Source organism: Saccopteryx leptura, chromosome 1, assembly GCF_036850995.1.
Source record: "Saccopteryx leptura isolate mSacLep1 chromosome 1, mSacLep1_pri_phased_curated, whole genome shotgun sequence".
NCBI lineage: Eukaryota > Metazoa > Chordata > Mammalia > Chiroptera > Emballonuridae > Saccopteryx > Saccopteryx leptura.
In genome coordinates, this window is record NC_089503.1 from 288,095,346 (window position 1) to 288,119,122 (window position 23,777).

At 44.0% G+C, this 23,777-nt stretch overlaps 1 protein-coding gene across 6 annotated transcripts in view; it reads right to left on the reverse strand.

The window, feature by feature from the left end:
• Positions 1-23,777, reverse strand: part of ETV6 (ETS variant transcription factor 6) — a 236,615-nt gene that overhangs the window by 4,580 nt on the left and 208,258 nt on the right. For all 6 annotated transcript variants that reach the window (XM_066355594.1, XM_066355570.1, XM_066355562.1 and 3 more), the window contains 3 exons: positions 18,477-19,022; positions 5,044-5,186; positions 3,192-3,292 (listed from right to left, as the gene is read on the reverse strand). In XM_066355594.1, the coding sequence (XP_066211691.1) occupies positions 3,192-3,292; positions 5,044-5,186; positions 18,477-19,022 (790 nt within the window). The remainder of the gene's footprint in view (positions 1-3,191; positions 3,293-5,043; positions 5,187-18,476; positions 19,023-23,777) is intronic.

The window sequence follows — 23,777 nt, forward strand, 5'->3', positions numbered from 1 at the left end:
ATGTTACCAATGAGCCTGCTTTGTTCTATCCTCCTTTGAGCGAGGTGCACACCTTATCTCCTCTTGTCCACTGGATTCGCTTGGATGTAACTGTGGTGACAGGCTGCGACCATGATGGACAGGGTCAGGAAGGCAGCCTGGACACAGACGTTCGGCCCTGACCGGGCGAGTGCCCCTTGCACAGCCCCGCTCTGTGTGGGCACGCCTTTCCCTTCCTAGAGTCTCTGCCCTGCGCCAGATGAACAGTCTTAACACATACATCTCTCCTCCCTCCATGTTCACCAGCCTGTGACAGCCACTTATCAAGGCAGGCTATGATCTCTCGCCTGCCCACTGGGGCCCTTTGTCATCTCCCCTAGGAAGCTCTTCATACCCGCTCTTGACCAGCACTAAGGTCCCGTTCCTGTCTGGCCAGTCTCCTTTCTGACATAGCCCTGGCTCATGCTACCCTCCAAAGCTGCAGCGGTGCCCTCTCTACTCCTGTCGCTCTCTGAGACACTCACTCCTGGAGCTCCGCCTGGACATCAAAGAGCTGCAAAGAGCTGCAAGGGGCAGCCGTCTGCACCGACTGGGCCTTCCTGCCCGAGGGCAGCCTTCAGCACCGACCCTACCCCCCCCCCCCCACGGCTTATAAAGAGCACCCGCAGCTTAACACTTCACCTGATTACACCCCTGGGCGTTATACCCAGAAGCCTGCATTTCGTGGCAAGCCTGGCTTGCTACACTCATTTTCTCAAAAATGACTCATCTCCCTCACTAATAGCATGATTCTTTCCTTCCTATCTTGTTGAAAATCACTATTGGAAATCTATGAACCTTCCAACTACCACTGCTTTTCTTTTCTGCCTGTATTACTGAACTTCTCGAGCAGTGTGATCTGGTAGCATCTGTTTTCTCCCTCAGCTAAAACTTCCCCCTCCCTATCTCAAGTCACTAATGATTTCCACTAGGCTCAGTCCACAGACACGCTCTATTTGGCCCTTCAAGCTACCTCTTTCTTCTTTTGACTACTTTTCCAAAGTAATCTTCTGATAGTCCATGCTAAGGCTGTCAAGAAATATTTATTGAAAGCCTCCATAAGGTGTAAAACAGAACTGTACAAAATATAGAGGTGGGCAAACGTAGGTTTACAGTGTTTCATATGGAAAAATACATGCAGGTTCTAATGATTACCATCCTTTATTAACTAAAAGAATGTTTGTCCGCCCCTGTATAATTCTCTGCCTTCTAGGAGCTTACTACCTAGTTGTGGGGAGAAGGACTTTGTTATTAAAAATGTGAATGAATCACAATGTGGTTTAGGGATAGGGAACCCAAGGTATGACAGAAGGTATCTGTGTGTGTCTGAGCAGCTGAAAAAGTCCTCATAAATGCAACAGATTTGAGATGGATCTAGAAGGTATATACATTAAAAAAGCAAACGTTAAAGGAATATATGTTTTTGGCCCAGGGAATCCTATTTGTGTTGCAGGGAAGCTGGTAGGGTGTATTATGAATTTGGGAGGCAGGGGAGTGGACCAGAGGTAGAAAGAGAATGTTGAATTAATCTGGGTGTGGCTCTGAAGTCCAGATATCTGTCTCCATTGCTCAGGAATGCTCGTGCCTTTCTTTAATCTTTCAAATCTCAAGAAAGTGCTTTTTAAGAAAGTGCAGATCTCCAGCCTGGAACTTGCTGATAAGAAATCTTGGGATATGTGGTTCCCAGGTTTCTAGCCCCTGCCACACAGAATGCAGCCAATGGACAATTCAGCACAATGACTGACTCTGGTGGGGGGTGATGGTATTTCTAGTATGTTGAGGTCTGTCTTGAATGCTTCATGTCTGAGTAGTAACATTAAGTTTAAAAAAACATATCTTATAAGATGTTCTTAGAAATTCAGATTTGAAATTTCAGAAAGATTTTAGAGCTGGATATAGAGATTTAACATTCTAACCATTGGGGTGATAATTCAGGCTATGTAACAAGATCAACTCATTCACGAAAAAACGTCTACAATGGGAAGACTAGAAGCCAAGGCCTGAGCTTGGAGAGAAGGATGACGGGAAAGCATCAGCAGAACCAGAAAAGGAAGGTTCTTTTTCTTTTACTTCATTTCCTTCTGTTTCCATCTCTTGAACAGCCTTTTCCATTTGTTTTAAGATCTCAATTGTTTTTACTGCCTCTTCCCAACATAAAGCCCAGGTTCTTTGCCCTTCGCAGTAAGTACTTATTCCAGGGACGTGTCATTTTCTACCTGTATATAAACACTTCCGAATCCATGTCTCTAGTCCCATCATAAGCCTTTTCTCCTTCACTTGCCAAAAACCATAACCTCAGGCTATTGATCCCACTTTCCCTCAACTTTAGCTTGGTTCCCCGTGTCAGTCACCACCAGTGAACACCAGTGTTCTACTTCTCCTGACTGGTCCTTCAGGTCCCTTCTTCTGCTTCTAACTCTCTCTCCTTTCTTACACTGCACTTGGAGTCGCAATCTATGTGGTAATTTAAATGGTTGGAACTCAGTGGCGAGGATTTCTGGGGAGAGGAATGTCCAGTGCGATAGCTTTCAGATGTTTCTGATTTCTGATTCCAATACATTGTAATAAATACATTTTACATCATGACTCATCACACACACACACACCCCTGAAACAAAAATCTTAATAAATCAATGGTCCCTCTTAATTTCATGTGATTTTTCAACTCTATACTATTCTAATTATAATTTTTTTCTATTTCATTAAAAAAAAGTTGTGACTGACTCATTAAATCTATTTCATGATTCATTCATAAGTCATCACTGCAGTTTGACAAACACTGATTCGAAAACTAGCTTATAGGGTTGGTACCCTGGAAATCTAGATTTAATTCTTTGCTTTGCCATTGACAATGTTACCCTGGTTGCTCCCTTTAACTGTATTGGGTGTTAATACCAGATAATACTATTTGATCACTGCATTATTTTAAAGGTGACTCAGACTGTGTTTACTTAGTTTTGGCTCTTCTATAGGACAGACATAAGTAAAAAAATAAATAAATAAAATTTTTTTTCTTAGATTCTAACAAACCAGCACCTGGTATCCGATTTGTAGCCATGATGGCTTTGAGAATCAGATAGGCAGGTAGAGATCTTAACAGCCTCCCTCCTCCCCCTTATTTAAAGAAAACCATATCCTCCCAAAAGAAGGCAGGGAGAAAAAGGAAGTGCTACCTGAACAAAAGCCTTTGTCCCGGCTCCTTCCTGATAATGTTTAGTTTGTAGTAGTGGCGCAGGGCTCTGGACATTTTCTCATAGGTCATGTTTGTTCTGTTCTGTTTGTTCAAAGGAGGAAGAGAGGGGGGAAAAAAGCACAAAGACACAATGAAACGAACCTCAGAAAAGGCACTGGGGGAGCTATGAAAATAAAAGCTCTTTCGTGGCTCCCGTGGCCCTGCTAGTTTGGGAGAGCTACCTGAGTCTGCCGCCTCCCGGGCCCGCTCGTTCCCACCCCTTTGCTCTCACACAGGTTGCCGCCAAGATCTCTCCCTGTGAATCACCCTTTGTCAGAAGTCCCGGAGCTCTGGCTCATAAGGCAGAGCCCACAGAAATCTCCCTTATTTCCTTTCCCAGGGAATTTCCTGCAGGTTCCCACTATCTGTGGGTCATCCTTCACCTTCTGACCCATAGAGAACTTCTTTTTTTTTCTTTTTGTTGTTGGAATTCCTGTTAGGGAAGCAAGAAGACAGTGGTTCCGCGCCCTGTGGCCAAGGCGCAAGGTGGGCGTTGCAGAGGCAATTTTTCTCAGTGACTGGCACATGGCGATGTCGGCAGTGGGCCTTGCCATATTTGGTCATGGCCTGCATCAGGTTCTCCAAGGCTTCAGCCTGGGCAGAGCTGAGTCTGTGGTGGCCCCCAGGCCCCCTCTCACTTGGCTGACCTGACACTGCCATCATGCACCTTGCTGGCTTTGCCCCATAGCCACCTGCCTGTGGTCAGGTCTGGATCTTGGTTACTTGCCTTTTTTTTTTTTTTAAAGTAGGAATACAGATTTATTTATTAGGTTTTTTTTTTGGTGGGGGTGAAGAGGGGGGAGCTCTTTGCTCTATTTTATTTTATTGTGGTAAGAACACTTACCATGAAATCAAGCCTCTTAGATTTCTAGTGCATAATACACTAGTGTTAATTATAGGTAAAATGTTGTTCAACAGATCTCTAGAACTTACTGATTTTGCTTAAAGGAAACTTTCTGACTATGAACTAGTAGCTCATTTCCCCCTTCTCATGACCTTTGGCAATAGCAAGCCATTCTTTGATTCCATGAATTTGCTTATTTTAGATACTTCATGTAAGTGACTTGCTTCTTACACTTAGTAAAATGTCCTCAAGGTTCATTTATGGGGTCACATATTAAAGAACTTCCTTTTTTAAGGCTGAATAATATGCTATCGTATGTACAGACCACAGTTTCTTCATCCATTCATTCATGGATGAACATTTTGGTTGTTCTACCCACCTTTTACAGCTACACAGTGGAACAGTTTTCCTAACTCTGAAAGACTTTATCTTTTAAATTCCATTCCCTCTTCCCAGTGCGGAAGATGGTGAGGCAATCCTACTTCTTGTAATGTTTGCTTTTAAAAGGGGATGTTGTAAAGTCAGAATGTAAGTACTTCCCATGTAGGAACAGGCTCTCAGGAACATGGGAGTTTCTGACCGAGCAGAACAGAAGCCGCACTTCCCAGCGCTCCCTGTGAGTCAGAGAGCCCCCTGCGCCCCATTGCGCAGTTCCTGCTGACGGCCTGGGTAACAGGGCCCGGGCAAGGAGGTGGGGGGGACGGCTTCTCAGCCTGTCAGACCAGGATATGCCGACTTAACTGGCACCTGGCCTAAGGAACAAACGGAAAGGGGCATCTTTAATTATCTCCTTCCCTTTGCAACTGTCTAATTGTTTGCCCAGTAAGGAAGAAACTAAATAATTACGAGCAGACTTAGGAAGCAGAAGACAGACAATCATCCTCCAAGCCTGGGATAAAGACTTTGTCTTGGCATTTGTTTACAGAGCAGATATCTGCTGCCCTTTTACCTTATGGTTTCCCCAGAGTCGGGCCAGTCCATTGGGATCCACTATCCGGAATATTTTGGATTCTTTGTCCTCCCATCGGATGAAGTTTTCGTACCGGCTGTCAGAAAGCAACTGATAGACGTAATCCCAAAGCAGTCTACAGTCTACAGAGGAAAAGGGCAAGAAAACACTGTTGAAAATGTTTCTTGTTGAGGCTAAGGACAAGAATCAGAAAACAGTTGGGCAGGTAACTGCTTGTGCCTACTCTGGATGGACTGTCTGACTGCCTGGCTTCGTTTGACATGGAGATCTGTGCCCAGAGGGGATGTGGGATGGTGCTGGGGAGGATGACCTTCGTCCTGTGGAGGCCTCAGAAACCATCCCAGCCAACTGTCTCCATCCACAGATGGGGACACACAGAGTGACCTGGAGAAAGTGACTTGTCCATGGTCATGACCAGTGACTTGAATTTGAGCAGAGCCCACAGGAGGGAGAGAGGGACCCAGCTCTAATTGCAAATATGTTGGCTCAGAAAATGGCCTGGCAGGGAACAGGGTGGAAGGCGAGTCCCAGTGCTCCAAAGAGAGCAGGCTGGCGTACGGGGTAGCACTAAGACTCCTTGGGTGTTGGAGGACGATCCTGAACAGATCAAGACAAGGCTGGGGTCAGCTAAAAAAAAAGTGGCAGAAAACGAAGTGACGCATGAAAAGCTGTGGGAAAAGAAAAACTGCAACTTAGTGGCTGTGACCATGAGAACTGTGACTAGCTCTTTTTTTTTTTTTTTAAGAATATAGATATTCTCACTATAGAGTATTGGAGGTCTTTAAAACTGTTTTATTCTAATGGAAGCAGGGTAGAGAGAAACCCAGTACAAAAACCAAACAAACAAAACACTTTCTCTACTTGTACACTGATGCTCAATCATTTGGTTCAGCAACAAGTATTTATTAAGTGGATGAGTACAGTCCAGACCCTGTGCTGGGCTTTGCCTGTTTAGCTGTGGGTTGTCAAATTCAAAGAGAAGACTTGCACTGCACCCTTTCCTGTTCTAGTGCGTTTTGGGGTTTTGCCATAATGGTATGTGGTTTACCCTTCAGCAGAGCCTTGACAGGTAGATGGGGATAGATGGGAACTTTCTAAGTCTAGCTGATGCTGGACTAGCCTCCAGAGGAGATAAGAGGCCTCAGTTTCCAGGTGTTCGCTGTTGATTCTGGGAGCTTTGCTAGGCACTAGCCAGAAGGTAATGAATGGTAAGCTACAGGATGGCATGGATGTGCTCGGCTCTCTACACGCGTTATTTCTAATCCCCTCACCCCTGAGGTCTAGGATTTGAACTTCGAGGCTCTCGCACTACCATATGCTGACGTCCTTCTGTTGGGTGAGGCCTAGGAAGCCTGGCAGCAGGTGTCTGGGTCACATACAAGAGGAACTGAGTCAGGTCACCTTGGGCGTTTCTTGAATCTCCCTGAGGTTCTCTTTCCTCATTTATGAAATGAGACAGACAACACTTACTTTACAGCAGCAACTTTCAACCTGCCTCCTCTGATGGCACACATCAGCTAATTACTAAAATTCTGAGGCACACCAAAAATATTTTTGCCGATCTGATAAAAAAAAAAAAAGCTATAATTTTGATTCATTCATACCAGGTGGCTATTGTGTTGGCTGCTGCCATTTTTTTATTTGACAATCTAAGGGAAGAGAGGTCAGTGCCCCTGACTAAATAGTCAGGTATTGCATGTTTTAAAAATTCTTGCACACAGCAGTTGAAAAATCGCTGCTTTACAGGATTATTGGATAAGTGATGATGGGAGTGAAGAGAAAGTAATGAAAATAACGGTATTTTGGTGCTACTTCCAGGCAGTGTGCTGTGTATTCTGCAAGCGCTGCTGCATCTGACCCTCGCGACACCCAGGGAGGCACGTGCTGTTGTTACTCAGTCCCATTTCATGGACAAGGCAGCTGGGGCTCAGAGAGTGTGGTGACTGACTCAGAGGGCACACAGCCTGTGAGGGACACACACAGGCCTCTCGGCTCGATGTGACTCTGAAGCCCGTGCTATGCCTCACTTCCCAATGCGGTTTCTACTCTCAGAGAAGCTGGTGCACAGGTATATATTCGTAAAATTTTAGGACTTTCCAGAGCAAGGTTTCTCTCTGCTTGGTGCACCCTTTATGAAACCAGCCTTCTCTCTGAACAGAAGGAACTGGTATAAAATATAGCATTTCCCGGGAGGCTTAATCTTTCTAGAAACTACCATGAAACTTAAAATGGCCATAAATCTTTAGTATCTCTGACTGTATCCTTTTCCCCTCCAATTACCTGCGTTTAAAAATTAATGTGATTTATTGTGTTTTTTTTTTATTTTTTTATTTTTATTTTTTGTATTTTTCTGAAGCTGGAAACGGGGAGAGACAGTCAGACAGACTCCCTCATGTGCCCGACCGGAATCCACCCGGCATGCCCACCAGAAGCTCTGCCCACCAGGGGGCGATGCACTGCCCCTCCGGGGCGTCGCTCTGTTGCGACCAGAGCCACTCTAGCACCTGGGGCAGAGGCCAAGAAGCCATCCCCAGTGCCCGGGCCATCTTTGCTCCAATGGAGCCTCGGCTGCGGGAGGGGAAGAGAGAGACAGAGAGGAAGGAGAGGGGGAGGGGTGGAGAAGCAGATGGGCGCTTCTCCTGTGTGCCCTGGCCGGGAATCGAACCCGGGACTTCTGCACGCCAGGCCGACGCTCTACCACTGAGCCAACCGGCCAGGGCGATTTATTGTGTTTTGGAAAAGGACAACTGGTATTCTTAAAGAGGGCAGTGGCCTCCCAGAGTCAGAACCCCATTGTAATAAAGCTGGCCGGCCAATCCTATATCCATAGCTACCTGCAACTGTGTTCTTACTGCCAGAGGTGGGCTGGGCAGGGTTGAGAGCAGGGGAATGAGTCCTAGCATCACAGAGTACCCTGAGAAAAAGCCAGCATCACGCTACTGCAGACGGAATAATCTAGCTCCAGCAAAATGACCCCTCTTCCATCTCTGCCACCTCCCTGTCTTACATTTTTACTGCAAATGAAAAACAGAACTGAGCTGTGGTTTAATACTCCAGTGTTTCTCCTGCCATCGAATGGCAGATAATGTTTTAATTTCCCACCATCTCTTCCAACAGGAAAACATCTGACAAAACCAAATATTATCATCACAAAATGCTAGTAAAGAGGAGGAACAAAGGGGGGAAGGTACTGTGCATAATGTTTGCTTGTTTCCTACAGGTTTATGTCATTTTTACCAGAAAGAGGCTTGATGACACCTTTGGATTGGTCTGGATTGGGAATGTGATTCTCTAGGGTGTTCATATTAATAAAATTAGTAATAAAAAACTATCTGGTTGTCTCGTAGTTTGATATAGAGAAATGCTGCCCTTATAAAGGTGAGTGACATGTCGGCAATCCTTTTGGCTATAGGCTCATTGGAGCTAAAACGTCAAGGGGCTGGTTCTCCTCTCATCACCACCTGTACAAGGATTCTCACTTCTTCTCACTTATTTTTTAAGTGAGAGGAGGGGAGATAGTGCATGCACCCCAACTGGGATCCACCCAGCAACCTGTCTGGGGCCGATGCTCAAATTAATCAAGCTATCCTTAGCACCTGGGGCCAACACTCCAACCAGCTGAGCCACTGGCTGCAAGAGGGGAAGTGAGAGAGAAGGGGGAAAGGGAGTGGAAGAGAAGCAGATGTTCGCTTCTCATGAGTGCCCTGACCAGGGATTGAACCTGGGACGTCTGCACGCTGGGCTGATGCTCATCCACTGAGCCAACTAGCCAGGGCCAGGAATCTCACTTTCATTGTTTCTGTTGCATCTCTTTTACTGTCTTGGTACCATCTATTTCTCATAAAACAGTAAAATGGGAACCAGACCATTTCTTTGAGTAAGGGCTTATCCAGCTTTAAGGTACCTTGCTGGTTTTTCACCGAACTGGGACCTTTATGCAAACCATTTACACAGAAAAGATCTAGAAGGTTCTCTGTTCTTTGGTCAGTAAATGAAGGGTAGGCTTAACCAGAGAACAGACTTTACCTGTAAGATTCAAAAACATTTGTATCTTACAAACTTTTCCCTTTCATAAATGTGAAAATAACCCCAAACAAGCTGCCAATTAATCATTTTAAATAGCATTTAATCTAGCAGAGCCAACATTAGCTGAGTAGTAAAAATATGTTGACATTCAAGACATATTGAATTACTCAGTCATTAACGGAGACAGCAACAGGAATTTTGTGGCACAAAGCAGTTGTTTCAAGCTCAGGGTGAAAGTGGCTTTTATAACAGTCTTAATTGTTTTGTTTCTTTAGTTAAGAATTATCCCAGATAATAAAAATAACTGCCTACTCACACAAGTTTTCTTTTTCTTTCTTTTTTTTTTTTTACAATTAAAGTTCAATCCATATAAGCTATTTTTTGTCTTTAAGATTTCAATGAAATAAAAGGCAGGTCCTCCTTACTTCCTTAGATCCTCTGGAGATTGTTACCATGGGCCCCTGCAACTCTCTAGCTTTCTGGAAATCCATGTCTGCCCAGACACAATGTTCTTTTTCTTTTTTAAACTGAGAATAACAGACATGTAATAATATACTATTAGTTTCAGGTTTACAACATTACATGGTGATTGGGCATCTTTATGTATCGGGAAGTGATCATCACAATGAAGTCTATTTACCATCTGCCACCAGACAAAGTCACACATCTTTATTCTTGTGATGAAAACTTTTCTGATTTACCATCTTGGCAATTTTCAAATACACACTACAATATTACTGACTATGGTCATCATGCTGTGTATTACATCCCAATGACTTGTTTATTTTATAACTGGAAGCTTGTACCTTTTGACCCCTTTCCTCTACTTCGACCGTCTCCAAACCCCCTCCCCTCCGATAACCATCATTGTGTTCTTTGAGCTACAATGCTCTTTGATCATCAAGGAAATGCTTAAGAGTATGTAATAAAACTCATCAATCTCTATAAACAAAAGTTCATCCCATTATAAAATACTTGAACCTGAATATAAAAGAATTTTATATCATAAAGTATTCATTAATTTTAAGGGCACTTCTCCAAAACAAAAGGGCTTTCTATATCAAGGCATGTGGGTATTTTAAACAAATGCCCATTTTTTGGGTTGTGTCTTCCATGAGAGGAAGTTCATGAAAGGGTTTAGCTTGAGCAAAATGTCATCACGAAGTGTCATTTTCCAATTGCAGAGAGTGCGCCCTCTTTCCTGCTGCATGAGGTAGCCTGGGTGTCTGCAGCTAAAGAAGTTGTAAAAGAAAAATCCCTCCCTGTGGTTAGGAAGAAATATTTCCACCCCCACATCTGTCTCTTACCAGAAACTCATTGAGCAGGGATTGTAAAAAGGATGGGCAATTCACACATAACCAACATGGTTTACAATGAAAAAAACAACATGCTAGACAAACCTGATGTTCATAAAATCTGAGTGGGAAGTCAAGTTATTGACAAAGGGACTGGTTAATGATGGTGGTTAATTTAAATTCTGGGGAAGCTTCTAAGAGTAGTTTTATGCAGTTTTTATTGCCTAAGTGGAATTTTGAATGCAAGTTTGGAAACTGGAGTTCTGTGGGCATAATCTCTAACAAGAAGAGGCCAAGTGTCCCTGTTTAGTTTCTTTAAATTTATTATGAAAAAAATAATAAATTTATTTCAGATTCAACAACAAAACAGGTAAGTAACTTCAAAAAACTCTGCTATTCTGCATTATAAAAGTAACTAGAGTTTCTAAACTCTCATTCCCTATGGGGTATTCAGCAATGTTTGGAGATAATTTTGGTAGTCACTACTTGGGTGGAGAATGCTGCTGGCATCTAGTGGGCAGAAATCAGGGATGCTGCTAAATATCTTATAATGCATAGGACAGCCCCCCCACCCCGCCACAAATTATTTGGCCCAAATATCAAGGGTGCCAAACTTGAGAAAGAAACCCTGCGCATAAAAACACAGACTTTATAACACACAAGGGGTAATCTGCAGCTGTCCCCCCCCCTCCTCTATTCTAAATAAGCCATTTACCCAGAAGCAGAAAGTTGACAAACTCAGTGCAGCCACCCTGTGCTGATATGCAGAGTTGAGTTTACAATGCATTATTGCTTGTGCCTTGCTGTGTGCACAGTGGCAAGCTGGGGGAGGGGGAGCTGAGGCAAAGATTGGTCTATGCTTCCTAGCTTCATGGGGCGCAGGGGCGGCAGCTGCAAACAAGCTGGACCTTTATGCCTCGGGTTGCCAAAGGTGTGGAGCAAGGCTGGGAAACGCTGTTACTGCCACTGAGGCCCTGCAGCTGAGCTGGGGCTGTAGCTGGAACCTAGCACCGCCCAGTTCCCACTTCGCTCAGGTGCTGGACAGCACGGGAGTGCCCACCTGGGGACTGTCGGGAGGTGGGGACACCGTCTTATAGGAACCTGGACCTTTAAACAAACTGGACTTTCCAGTCTCCTCAAGCCCCTTCCACACAGCCACTGTGCTGTTACTGTTTATCATTTCAAAATGTGTCCTAAAACTTCCTTCTCTTTCAGGGCTCTTTGATCTCTCAGTAGTTCACAGAGAAAATAAAGTGCGTGACTCAGTCAGAGCCACCGGGGAAGTCCTGTTCAAGTGCAGGACCCTCCCCTCCCCAGGCTTCTCCTCCATCTCTTCCAAATATGGACAGCGGGCAAAAGCCCAGAGGCCTGAGAGGGAGTGCAGAAGGAAATCTGCAAGTAAATAAGGAAGCCAGGGCGCCCTGAAGGGCACGCTCTGCAGGCCAGCACACTCGGGGCAAGAGCCCCAGACAGAGGTCAATGCCTTGAACCAGCTCTGGTGGGCAGTGGTGCTGGCTGTACCCGCTGCTCTCTCTTTGCTCTTGGACTGGAGTACAGCAGAGAAAAAATAGGCAGAGGAGGGACACTAACACTTAGTAATTAACCTACTTGTGCTACATATTTAACTGCTGTCTCATTAGTACTCAAAAGTACCCAGACATGGATATTCACATTCTCATTATTATGGAAAGACAACCAGGCCTCAGGCACTTTAAAGCACCTTTGCTTGGGAGACAAGGACTAGAACTCACTCCTGCTGACTCCAGCATCAGAGGTCCCACGGCCCCGAGTGCTGCTCCACACTCCAGGCCCCCTGCGGGTCAGCACTGGGGCAGCTGCCCTAGAAGGTTCTGAACAGGTTTGCTGAGGGTTGTCTGCCTGAGATAGTGGGGAGGGGGGGCATGGTTATTTTGGCTACTACTATAATTCTGAGCCCCTCCGGCTTAGGGAGACACCCCACAGGCCTGTCCTTACACATGTAATGATGTGGGCAAAGGTTACAGTGCCTGCACACCCCACCCAAGGGCCTGTCATCACTTTCATGCTAATCCCTTCAGACTCCTTTTTTAAGATGATGTCTTTTTCCCCCTTTAAGGCTGCTCCTGAAGCTCATTTGTAAAATAAAAGTCCATGCGCCTCATTTGAAACAATCTCACCAGCACTTAACACACTGGGGAGGAGGCCAGAGGGAAGTGTGCAGTGTAGCCTTCCCTGTCCTCGGAGCCTCTGAGGATGAGTGTCCAACTGCTTACCCTGGGGTCTCAGGCTTATTTTTCTTCATCTGATTTAAGATTAGAGGCTTCCCAGATAGACTTTTTGTGCATATAAAACTCATCCAGAAAAAAAACAAAACAGAAAAAACAACTCATCCAGGCCCTGGCCAGTTGGCTCAGTGGTAGAGCGTTGGCCTGGCGTGCAGGAGTCCCAGGTTCAATTCCTGGCCAGGGCACACAGAAGCGCCCATCTGCTTCTCCACCCCTCCCCCTCTCCTTCCTCTCTGTCTCTCTCTTCCCCTCCTGCAGCCAAGGCTCCACTGGAGCAAAGTTGGCCCGGGCGCTGGGTGTGGCTCTGTGGCTTCTGCCTCAGGCACTAGAATGGCTCTGGTTGCAACAGAGCGGTGCCCCAGATGGGCAGAGCATACCCGGTGGGCATACCGGGTGGATCCCGGTGGGGCGCATGCGGGAGTCTGTCTGCCTCCCCGTTTCCAACTTCAGAAAAATACCCCCCCCCCCCAAAAAAAAAACCTCATCAAATCAAAACAACCAAGTCAAGAAAGTATATTGTCCTAGACTGGTGACAAGTAATACGGGAGACTCAATATCTCCCCAATTAGAATTCTGTTTCTGTTACAAATGTAAGCTTGAGAGATCAATCAACATATTTTTAAAGTCCCTTTAAAAAATGAAAGATGGCTATGGCGTGTATTATATAGGAAGGATGGGAATGGAGAGAACAAGGCCGGGGGTGAGGGGTGGGGTAGGATTCTATTTCTTAACTGCTATAGGACCAACCAACCAGTCAACTCTTCCCAAACCATGAATTGAAAGACTTACACAAAAGCTGTGAAATAAGCACAAGACAAGAAATATTCTCCATTTGGATGTGTCATGGACTTTGAACAACCAGATCTATATAGACCTCCAAAGTCCCCACTTTTGTGGAACAAGCAGGGGGCTATGAATGGATTCTAAAGCAGTCTACCAATGAATCTTGCTTTCTTAGTAGATTTTTGGATTAAGGCCCAGGAAGAGACAGGCAGGCAGGATGTCTGATCACCCAGGTTTTAATGGACTTGAAGAACTTTAACAGAAAGCCAAAATGACTTAAAGTTTTTCTTTTAAGACTTAGCTGTCTATAGTTACAAACAAAGCAGGACCTTAAGTTTGCTTGATGGCATAATGTAAGAAGGATAGTGCCTAGGCCAGGCATATAGTTCAAGTATGCAGAGGACTACTTTCTTTTACTTAGCTGTATTTTACTTATGTGGATGATGTCACTGTCACCGTTCTGCACTGGTCTGCACACAGCCTGCGCTCCAGACTTGTCTCCTTTCTTACACCCTCCTTCTTTTCGTTCCTCCCACACGTCTTAGGCATGCCTCATCCACTAAAGCACAAGGGGTACTTCCTTGAGAGGAGGGACACTGTTTCCTACTTCCTCCACCCTCTGCCTGTGATTCCAAGCACACTGACCAGACAAGTGCGTGCTGCCGTAGCGCAGGGGGCAGCAAACGAGTTCCGTGAAAGGCCAGTTAGCAAGTAGTTTAGGCTTTGCTGGCGATACCATCTCTGCCGCACCTACTCAACTCTGCCTCTGCTGCCCCACAGCAGCAACAGACAGCACCAAGGGGCTGGGAGCGGCTGTCTGCCAGCAAACCTCCGTTTACAAAAAACAAGTGGCAGCTGATTTAGCCCACAGGCCCGAGTTTTCCCATCCCTGCTCTGGAGTCCCAGGTCAGGAGAAAGTGTGTTGCAAAGAAGGCTGGATGAAGCTCAAGGCTGGACTCCTGATGTGTCACAACTTCCGTTTCTTCATCTGTAAAAGACCTGTCTGGCTTTGAAACCATCAAGTTCTAAGGATGAACTTCCATGTCCACTGAAAACATGACTCACGGCATCGCCGGAGCTACACCTCATCAACAGGTTCTCACCGCCAAGCTCCTCTTTGCTAACAAAGCACACTGGTGAGACACCGGCCAGTAAAAGTTTTGTGGGCTGAGAAAAATGTTAGAAGGTTGACAGATACCGCTCCTCTTCCCCTGCCTCACCAAGCAACCCGTTCCTAAGGATAATAAATGGAAAGTAAGCATGGAAAGAAGTGATTTACTCATTGTCATGTACACCATTAGCTAGTTAATAAAAAATAGAACCCAGGATCGTGTCTCCCTCTGGCCTACGTTAAACTCTCTTCTAGAAACGCTAGCCATTCCCATGTGTTAAACTCAATAACACTCTATCTTAGCCTTTGAAAAATAAATGACACCTTTTAAAATAAGCTACCTGTTATATTTAAACAGATCTATTTTATATTTTGTATTTAAATTGTTAACTACTTCCTGAATTTATTTTATTGATTATTTTAGGTTTGTCACAAGATAAATACCTAAGTAAACTATCATAACTTTGCATGTAATCTCTTAATTGTATAATGCATCTCAATATCAAAAAGTAAAAAAATAAAGAACTGATGATGTATAATGGGTTTTTAATGGACTTGGATTCTTGGATTTACATTTTTACCTGAAGTAGAAAAAATATACTGGGCCTTATCTTGTTTGGCATTTTCTCCATCTGAAATGACCACTTTTTCCCTAATCTCCACTTGTCCATATTCAAAGCATCCCAGTTTAAAGCCAGCCCCTCCATGAAGCCTTCCCTGATATGCCCACTCCAACCTCCTGCAGTACTGAATAGGAGTCCTATCAAGACACCACAAACTGTACTTACAGCTGTGTTCAGCTCTTTCATCATAAAAATTGTGTCTACACAATTCTGCCATAAATGCAGGTGTCCAAATGCATAAATCCTGGTGTACCTGATCAAATTACACCTGAATGGATAGAATTTGATTTTACTATTTGATCAACATTCGTTAGTGTTTCTATCCATACCCTCCAGCTATGGGATTCATCAGGGTGACATTCGACAACATCTTCATGTCTTTCTGCTCTGTGCTCATTCAAAAAGCTTAAGGAAACAAGTTTTCTCATATAACAGCTGCTTTACAGAGATTTGAAAGATTATTATGGCTGTATAGTAATGACAGAACTTTACATTGTACATAGAAATCATGCAATGAATTTGACTTTCAATAAACAGAATCAATTTTATAAGGATCACAGTAATCCAAAAAGGGGTAAAGCCAGAGATCTCCCAAACAAAACAAAACAGTATGGAGTTGTAATAATTTTTCTTTGGAGGGTTACAGAATCAAGATTAAGTATTGGATTACAAACCTTTGGAGTTAGAGTTAGATTGTAGACTTTCCAACCCCCTTATTACACCCTTGAGAAAAACAGTGGATTTTAGTTAACTTAGCCAATCCTGGATTTGGTTATATTAGTTAATACATGTATCTGGAGATGCTTAACCTTTTGAATACACCATTAGAACATTAATAATAAATAAGTTTTGCAGATTCTATCATACTGCAGGAGTTAATGCATTCCTCCAAAGGCTCTAGGGTTATTTAACGTGAATATTCTGATTTCCTAGAGTCATCAAGAGAAGCACAGATTCCCCTTCTCCGTGTGTCCTTGAGAGAGACGGGGCACCCGCGAGCACAGCGGTTCATCACTGGGCTGGTGCTGTATTCCGTGGGGCGTCTTACTGATAAGACTACATCTATCACCCGAATATTCTGATGTTAGGAAATAAGATTTTAAAAATAGTAGCACAATTTTACAGGACTAACACTTTAAAATGTACAAACCTACTAAGCAAGGGGAAAATAACTCCGTAACTCTAAAAACGTAACTCTCTTTAATTGCAGGTGCGTCTTAGATTCCCGAGAAATCTGTGGTGAGGACTGCATCACGAAGGAGGCGGACAGAGCAGGTCAGAGAAAGGCAGGCCCGCAGGGGCAGTGCTGCAGCCAGCAGCCAGCGAGGCAGCAAGGGTGGTCCTACCATCACTCAACCCCTGTTTGACCTCTGCTTCTCTGGGGCTCAGTTTCCTCTGTGGTTTTCCCTGTCCAAATGTCCCATGTAAAACAACTATGCTACCTCAAAGCGCTGTCCTGAGGATTATAAACAGTATGAAGTCTCGGCAAAATGTCCAGCACTGCTGTGCAGACCATGCAGGAAAGAAAGCACAGGAGAAGGGTTTGCTGGAAAGCACAAGGCGGGGCCTCTATTATTCACCCATCCTCTGTCCCTCACTATCTGGGGAAATTCACATGTTTGATCTAAACTCAGCTTCTTTTCCCCACTCTTCTTTTCAGTTTCTTTTGTTTTTCATGATTAAAAAAATACATACCTACATATATATAAAGGTAGAGAGACCCACTGTGCACCCATCACCTGACTGCATAGCCATCAGCTCAGGGCTGACTCTATTTTATGTAGACCCCATCCATTCCTCAGGCCCTCCACTGTGGCATCGTTTTCAATCAAATCCCAGACGTAAGTCATTTCATTTTCCGTTGTTTTTAAAACACACAAGTCATATTTCTTTGCCATCTTATTTTCATGATTCAGCATTCCTGATGTAAATTATTTACAAATTATTTACAACAACAAAAATGAGGCAACATTGGAGGTGCACTTGGGGCCAGAGAAAAATCTGGAAACAAATGATTTAAATAAAATCGGGGACAATGAGTTGGGGCAGAGGTAGTTAAAGCAGCCCGGAGGGCTCGGTGTTGTCACGGTGTTACGCACGCACGACTCCATCCTGTTGTCATGGTGTGACACACTGCTCCATCCGGGGATTCACCGGGAGCTTTGTCCTGGGGCATCAGCTCTTTGAGGAAGAGGCATTTCTCACCTTTCCCTGAACAGGTCTGACCCCTCCTCCTCCATGCATTCCTCCCACTGTTGAACATACATCACCTTCAGCACTGAGCTAACCTCCCTGCAAAGCCTTCCTCGATTCCTCCAGACAAAACACACTTTCTCTCTGCTTTGCTTCCACAGTACTTCATCATCCTAGCACGCACAGTACGTGAATAATAAGTGAATAAATGCTTGTGCACTGAAGGAATGGTTCAGAGGACTCATAGTTTTCTGCCCTACATCTTAGTTAGTGGTTTTCACATCTGTCTCTCCCAGGAAATTTTAAGTTCCTTGAAGAAGTAGTTGTACTAAATCAGCTCTGCACCCCCTTCTTGCTAATGTGTTTATCTGTGCATCGTTGTTGCTCAACAAACGTCCCACAAATGGAGCGAGGCTCTTGGAAAAGCGCTAATCTTGCCAAGTGGTTAGAGGATCAAGTTTCTGGAGAATGACTTCACGTAAATTATGGAAAGACTAGCAAAAATAAATAAATAAATACCATGTGTAGATGGTCACTGGTTTCTTGTTTTAGGGAAGCAAATTTGGGCCTGTCATCACAAAAGTAAAAATTTGAGAGTGGTTTCTTCTGTCCAAACGACACAATAGCACCTTCCCTCCAACACCAAAGTCCTGTTTTTCTCTCCTGCCCCAGCTCAAGGTGAAGACTACACTGAATTACTGCCCACAGGATGGAATTACAGGCCTGAATCTGAGACAAAGGTTCTTTATGCTGTGTCTAGATATTAATTAGCGGCTGGAAACTTCAGGACAGGGCCATTAACATGCTCATAAACCTTTTATTTTAAATGTTTCGCTTAGCCATGATTCTAATGTGACTCTCCTTAAAAGCTGGACGTAGGACATTTGTTTCTTAACACTGCTGAGGCTCATTAACTACTTCGTCCCAGCAGCTCATTAACTAGCCCATTAGGGATTTCGCTTCATCCAGGCAGAAGCCTCTGTTTGCCTTCACACAGCCTTTGAGGGCACCTAATTGGGAATGGTGTAAGGTTAGCCGCAAGGTCCTAAGGAGACAGTGGGGCTTTGTTAGGTCTCCCCCGAGGCTGAAGTGGCGACAAAGCGGAGCACCCCCTTACCTGCTATCCTCCCAATGGGCATGGCGTGCTCCTCGGGCGGGGAGACGGAGACCATGATGTGGTTCATGTATGCCAGGTCTTCCCGATGTGACAGGTTGATGGGTTTTCCTTCCCTATGCAGCCCGTCCTCAGAGAGCCGGGACTGTTTGAAATCCACGGAGTGCCGGGGGTTCAGGATCAAAGGGTGCATGATGGGGCTGGGCATCAGCTGGATCACGCGTGTGCTCTCCTGCCGGGGGCTGGACGGCTTCTGGTGGGGCTCGGAGGACGGCGGGCAGTGGTTATTCTCTATGGGAGACACCGACAGGGGGTAGGACTCCTGGTGGTTGTTCTCCTGGTGGAGCCTTGGTCCCTGGGCCCTCTCGGCGGGGGAGAGGTGGCGGATCATGTTGTCCAGGGGGGACCGGAGGGGCCGCTGCTCTGGGTCGGGAGACGGCCGGTGATTCGTGGTGATGGGTGATCTAGAGCGGTGCAAGAGTTCAATGGTGGGAGGGTTGTGGTGCACATTCTCCACGGGTGGCCTCGGGGTCCTCTGGACACAGTTATCTGTGGAGCAGAGGGAGAGACGATCACAGCCCCCAGTGAACTGTCAGGAGAGGGGCCGCGCTGTGGTTCCGCAGCAGAGCCGGGAGCGGGTGCAGGCAGCAACTTTCCTCCCAGGAGGCACTGCCGTTTTCACCGCTTAAAAAAAACTTAAGAGTGCACATACTCAAAATTCTTTTCCTGCCGCCAGACAAGCTAAGAATGTCTACAAACATTCCATTAATCACCTACTACTGGCTTACAAACACAGAGAGCCAAACTTTCATTCTTTATCTTTGACTCTTCGATGTGCCTTTCAGGGACCTCAAGGGGCTTTCTCTAGATGCTTTCACTGATCTACATTCTTGTAAGCAAGTTTTTATATTCTCTACCTCCAGGAGTAGTTGTTGATATTTAGTAATAAATAATAATAATAATAATAATAATAATAATAAAGCTATTACTACATCCTAAGGTATTGGATTGCACTGTTTAAAAATTTACAACACTCCTAACTACGTTAATCCTATTTCACGAGTGAGAAAATGGAGGCACTAAGAAGTTAAGCAACCTACTCAAGGTCATACAACCAGTTAGGGGATTAGAACCAGAGTCCAATCAGATTCTAGAACCTATGTACCTATTACAATATCTATTACTTTCCTATGTACTAACTGGGGCAAAAGTCATACCAAAACCTGCCCTAAGCATGAACAGTGAGCCTAGTGTACAGAATGACAATGCAATCGCACTAAAATAAACATTTAGGATCACCTTGTTTCTAAGTGCACAGACCCAACTACAAGAGCTCAGAGACAGGTAGAGGAAAGTAAGAAAGAAGAGGGATGGACACCCCTATCTGACCTCTAACCCCATCACTCTTGAACTTTCAAGCTAGTGACATTTGCGCAAGGACAACCTGAGAAGTATACACAGCCCAACAACAGAAGTCGTTCTGCAAGCTGGGTTGAGGGAGGAACCAGCACACATTTGGCTTTAAGAGTCCCTGCTAAGGATAAAAAGGAGATAAATCTGCCTAAGAAAAAAGAAAGCTTTCTACAGGGCCCCGCACTGATCTTAACGAGGTTTTTCTGGCTATATTTGTTCCCAGAGCTGCCTCACCACAAAGATGGGCATGGGCATGCTTGCAGGTCCCTGTTCTAGTCAAAGACATGTCCGTGGTTCTAAGTAAAGCAAGTCAAAGACATCATCTCTTTGTTCATGATGACAATATCTATATGAAGAACATATAAAAGGGATCTGGGTGATTTCTTAGAAAGTTTTACACAGGGGTGACAGGAAAATGGGGACTGTCTCATATGAGACAGTGAACAAAAGAAATATGTTGGGCAGATAAAATATATTATGCTCACTTTGTCAAAGATGGCGCTGCCCACATGGAAGCCTTTTTCCTAGGTGATATTAATGTGTGTTGGGGGCGGGCTGTGGGCAGGTAGGATCCTTGTAGCCTGGGGCTTGGTTTTGGGACTAAGCCTTTCCCACCCTTTTTGACGTGGAGTGGTACAATCCCATCATGCCCCAGATAAGTGACTTTGTATTAGAGACTTCCCTATTTTGTATATTGGATTGAAGGTTTTGATTTCTAAACTATAAAATGGGGGCAGAATGGGAGCTTGCTCTCATGGTTCCTGAGATTAATATAAGAGGAGAGAGCAGAGAGCAGAGAGAGACCACGTGGAGGAGGCCAGGAGAAGCAGCCAAGATGGTGGAGTGCTGAGTGAGAAGCCAGTTTGTGCAGAGTTTGTGCAGGGAGAAGGAAGGAGATGGGGAACAGAGGTGAATAAGGCTGGTGAGTTTGAAACCTTTGATTCTAGGAAACTCGGATAAGTCAGTAGCTTTGTGAGCACTGAATGTGAGTGGGTTTTGGAGCCCAGTGTGTGTTTTTACTTGCCTGCCAGGTGCAAGCTAGGATTAAAGATGATGGCCCACCAGTTTTTGGCTCCGTTGTTTCTTTACCGACTGTCCGAATCCAATGCAAACCTGCATGAGCCGGGCTGCTGTGGTGGTGGCCTTGGCCACTGGCTTTACAAAATATTATGATCATTAAAAGATCATCTGCTTGAGGGCAAAGGGTTAATTTTGTAAGTACTATATAACCTGCTGCCATGACTTTAAAAGTGTTTAACTATTGGCACAGCTACCAATAGGAAACTGGTTTAATAAATTATAGTCTATCTCTAGGTGGTGGAGGACTATGTAGCTATAAAATGAAATGAGTATCTCAATATTCTGCTAAGAACTGCTCATTAGGCTCTATGGTTAGATAAACAAAGCAATATGAAGTATTTTTGATATGCTATAATTTTTCTAATAAAGAAGGGGATTTCAGTTTCGATAATAGCAGAGTGGGTACAATGGCTTATATTGGACTAACCTTTCTGCACACAGAAATTATCGAATCTGGATAAAATATATTTGTAAAAGGTATCCGGAGGTAATAGAGAAAACTGAAGGAGATTTCACTCTCGAGAGAAGGGAACTGATAGAGTGAGATCCAAGTGTACACACCTTTTGCCCTGAGGATACTCCTAAGTTCATGTAATATGGGGAAGCTAAAAAAATGAATAGAAATTTGCTTGAAGTATCAGAGATTAGAGTATGAAGCTTCCAGAATGGCAAAGCATAGAGAGAGCAGGTTTCATAAAGAAGAGAGCCTCACAGGGAGTAACCACTAACTTGGGACAGTAAGTTCCCCCTACTCCTTAACGTGCTCTGAATCGCACATGCGCAAGGGAAACTCTAAGGAGTTCCGTGAAAAGCAACAGTTGATGACTGAAAGATAAGAGCAGAAATCTCAGCTACTGGACACTGTTTCTGAGACAGTTTGGAGTTTAAGTCCTATCAACAAAGCTCTGTAACTATCTCAGGCTGTTTATAAACCCAGAACTGGCCATACCTTAGGAGTAAGGATAATGCTCTAAGACAAAGGGATTTACCTGAGGCCTCAAGGTAAAACTGAAGTAGATGTGTCCTAACTAAACGTTAAGGCCAAGCCTCCACAAATTCAAAGTGACTGGATAGTCATTTAACTGCTGGCTAGAGCAAAAATCAACATTTGTCAGAGGAATAGAATATAATACAGAGTCTCTACAAAGTGTTATCTACTGTGTTATCGATCTTTACTGGAGAGCCAGGGTCCAATAAAGGTTTTCTAGGCATGTGAAGAAACAAAAAAACATGATGCATAATTGAGAGGAAAGAAAATGAACAAAAACAGACTGGGATCATTTAAATGTTGAAATGAGCAAAAAGAACCTCAAAGTAGCTATAAGTTCAAACGCTTAAAAATATCGATGCCCATAATGACTGATAACAGATGGGAACTGTCAGAAGAGAAATGGAGGCTGTCAGAGAAAAATGAAGACTGTAAAATAAAAAAAAAAGTAGAAGAAGATGATTCCAGGACTGAAAAAAAAAACCCATACAATATCTGAAATGAAAGACTGAACTGGATGGACTTAATAGCAGGTTGGAGATGACAGAAGATGGGGTTAGCAAACTTAAAGACCAATTAATAAAAATGGAAAACAAACAGATTCTCAGTTACCTGAGGAATGATATTAAATGGTCTAACAGGCAAGTCACTGGAGTCCAAGGAGAGAACAGAAAGAATGGAGCAAAAAAAAAATTTGAAAAGATAATGTCTCCAAATTTGGTAATGGTGACAAACTTAAAGGTCCAAGAAGCTTAGCAAATCCTAAGCAAAATAAATACAATGAAAGCTACACCCAGCACATCATAGTCCAACTGCTGAAAATAAAAGATAAAGAGAAATGTTTAAAAGTAACCAGAGGAAAAAAAAGACATATTATGTACAGGGGAAAGTTATGCTACTTTTGGCTAACTTTTTCTTAAATACCCAGACAGAGATAGAGACAGAAAGCAAGGACGTGACCAAGAAAGATACAGCTGGAGACCTACTGTCTGACAGAGAAGTAGGAGACACATCAACCACTTGTAATGTATAGACCCCTCAGGGAGATAACATCAGTGAGATAGCTGGGAAATGAGACCATTAATAGGATACGTAGGGATATCAAGGAACTGTTAGTTTTCAGACGGATGTGAGAACTCTGTGGTTATGGTTTTACAGAGGGTCCTTATGTTTTCAGACCTGTACTGATATATTTATGGATGCAATTACATACGTGGGATTTACTTTACAACCATCTAAGTGGTAAATCAGAGAGTAGCTGGGCAGAGAGGGAACAAGAATCGCCATAATTGATCATCAAAGCTGGTGATGGGTACATGATGGCTCATTATATAATTCTCTCTACTTTTGTATCAGTTTGATATTTTCTACTATAAATAATTTCTTTTTAATTTTTAAAAATTTATCGATTTTAGAGGAGGAGCAGGGGACACAGAGAAACACTGATTTGTTGTTCCATTTATTTATTCAGTCATGGTTGCTTCTTGCACGTGCCCTGACTGAAGGTCAAACCCGCAACCTTAAGTGTATTAGGACAGACAGAGCTGCCCCGCCTGGGCTTTTGAAAAGTTTTCTTTAAAGTGCTTAATTGATCTTGCAACGATGACGAGTACTAACTTCCTCACTTAAACCCAAATGCAAATAAATGTTACAGCGTACTGATTAGGCCCACTGGGTTAACTTTCCTGGCTGAGATTATTAGTAACTGGTAGAAATGATCTGCAATCTCTCAGGAATGAGGCAATCTTCCCACAGCTAATACGGCTCTCAATTCTGCTATCCATGAAAATGAATTTATCTTTTGTCCATGATTCATTTTTCAT